The sequence below is a fragment of the Scylla paramamosain genome, unplaced genomic scaffold (genome assembly GCF_035594125.1).
Source record: "Scylla paramamosain isolate STU-SP2022 unplaced genomic scaffold, ASM3559412v1 Contig4, whole genome shotgun sequence".
Classification (NCBI taxonomy): Eukaryota; Metazoa; Arthropoda; class Malacostraca; order Decapoda; family Portunidae; genus Scylla; species Scylla paramamosain.
Genome location: NW_026973669.1, coordinates 1,395,001 through 1,397,500, shown reverse-complemented (window position 1 = coordinate 1,397,500; position 2,500 = coordinate 1,395,001). Strand labels below are relative to the sequence as shown.

Here is a 2,500-nt window from a genome sequence, read left to right as displayed (position 1 = left end):
GAGAGAGAGAGAGAGAGAGAGAGAGAGGAGAGAGAGAGAGAGAGAGAGAGAGAGAGAGAGAGATACAAATATAAGACTGCGAATATAAATAAATGAATAGAAATGACGGAGATGAATTAATAGAGGTAAATGAAAAAAAATAATAATAATGCAAACTAAGACTACTACTAGTATACAATAATAATAATAATAATAATAATAATAATAATAATAATAATAATAATAATAATAATAATAATGATAATAATAATAATAATAATAATAATAGCAACTCCCCCGGTGACTTCTGGCATCTAGCCAAAAAACATTTCCAATAACTTTGCTTCTTCTTCTTTCCCTCCTCTACTTCAACCAGATGGCACCACTGCTATCACATCTATTTCTAAAGCTGAACTCTTTGCTCAAAACCTTTGCTAAAAACTCTACCTTGGACGATTTAGGGCTTGTTCCTCCCTCTCCTCCACCCTCTGACTACTTCATGCCACGTATTAAAATTCTTCGCAATGATGTTTGCCATGCCCTCGCTGGTCTAAACCCTCGGAAGGCTCATGGACCTGATGGGGTCCCTCCTATTGTTCTCCGAAACTGTGCCTCCGTGCTTGCACCTTGCCTAGTCAAACTCTTTTCAGCTCTGTCTGTCAACATCTACCTTTCCTTCTTGCTGGAAGTTTGCCTACATTCAACCTGTTCCTAAAAAGGGTGACCGCTCTAATCCCTCAAACTACCGTCCTATTTCTTTAATTTCCTGCCTATCTAAAGTTTTTGAATCTATCCTCAACAGGAAGATTCTTAAACATCTATCACTTTACAACCTTCTATCTGATCGCCAGTATGGGTTCCGTCAAGGCCGCTCTACTGGTGATCTTCTGGCTTTCCTTACTGAGTCTTGGTCATCCTCTTTTAGAGATTTTGGTGAAACTTTTTGCTGTTGCCTTGGACATATCAAAAGCTTTTGATAGAGTCTGGCACAAAGCTTTGATTTCCAAATTACCCTCCTACGGTTTCTATCCTTCTCTCTGTAACTTCATCTCAAATTTCCTTTCTGACTGTTCTAATGCTGCGGTGATTGATGGTCACTGTTCTTCTCATAAATCTATTAACAGTGGTGTTCCTCAGGGTTCTGTCCTGTCACCCACTCTCTTCCTATTATTCACCAATGATCTTTCAAACTAAACTTCTTGTCCTATCCACTCCTACGCTGATGATACCACCCTGCACTTTTCCACGTCTTTTCATAGACGTCCAACCCCTTCAGGAAGTAAACATTTCACGCAGGGAAGTTACAGAACGCCTGACTTCTGATCTCTCTAAAATTTCTGATTGGGGCAGAGCAAACTCGGTATTGTTCAATGCCTCAAAAACTCAATTCTTCCATCCATCAACTCGACACAAACTTCCAGACAACTATCCCCTCTTCTTCAATGACACTCAACTGTCCCCCTCTTCTACACTGAACATCCTCGGTCTGTCCTTTATTTATAATCAAAACTGGAAACTTCACATCTCATCTCCCAGCTAAAATAGCTTCTATAAAGTTTGGTGTTCTGAGACGTCTTCGCTAGTTTTTCTCATCCCCCCCCCCAGCTGCTAACTCTGTACAGGGGCCTTATCCGTCCATGTATGGAGTATGCTTCACATGTCTGGGGGGTTCCACTCATACTGCTCTTCTAGACAGGGTGGAATCAAAAGCTTTTCGTCTCATCAACTCCTCTCCCTCTAACTGACTGTCTTCAGCCTCTCTCTCATTGCCGCAGTGTTGCATCTCTAGCTGTCTTCTCTACCGCTATTTTCATACTAACTGCTCTTCTGATCTTGCTAACTGCATGCCTCCCCCTCCTCCCGCGGCCTCGCTGCACAACACTTTCTTCTTTCTCTCACCACTATTCTGTCCACCTCTCTAATGCAAGAGTTAACCAGTTTTCTCAAACTTTCATCCCTTTCTCTGGTAAACTCTGCAACTCCCTGCCTGCTTCTGTATTTCCTCCTTCCTGTGACTTGAATTCCTTCAAGGTGGTGGTTTCAACACACTTATCTAATTTTTGACGACCGCTTTTGACTTCGGGGTCCGGCTCTTCAGGGGCCTTTTTTTCTTTTATTATAATTTTGTTGTCCTTGGCCGGTGCCCCTCCTTCACAAACAACAACAACAACAACAATTACCGCACTGTACTCGTCGTTGGCATCAGGCGGGAAGAGGTTGGGCCTACGGAGGTACAGGCGACGGGACTTGGTGAAGATCTTGGAGTAACAGATCACCAGGCCCGCCACTTGCACCAGGAAGCAGAAGATCACCAGGCCTGGGTGTGGGCGGGGCGAGGCGGGGGCGAGGCGGAGCGGGGCGGGACGGGGCGGGGGCGGGGGCGTGGTGAGGCCAGGTGAGGCGTGGCAAGGCGAGGTGAGGTTAGGTGAGGTGAGGTTAGGTTAGTTAGGTTAGGTTAGGTTAGGTTAGGTTATGTCTCTCTCTCCTCTCTCTCTCTCTCTCTCTCTCTCTCTCTCTCTCT

The 2,500-nt window shown here is 44.5% G+C and overlaps 1 protein-coding gene across 4 annotated transcripts in view; it reads right to left on the bottom strand.

Moving 5' to 3' along the window:
• The window catches only part of LOC135096424 (rhodopsin, G0-coupled-like), a 47,886-nt gene that overhangs the window by 5,457 nt on the left and 39,929 nt on the right, over positions 1–2,500 (bottom strand). For all 4 annotated transcript variants that reach the window (XM_063997928.1, XM_063997926.1, XM_063997929.1 and 1 more), the window contains one exon: positions 2,160–2,296. In XM_063997928.1, the coding sequence (XP_063853998.1) occupies positions 2,160–2,296 (137 nt within the window). The remainder of the gene's footprint in view (positions 1–2,159; positions 2,297–2,500) is intronic.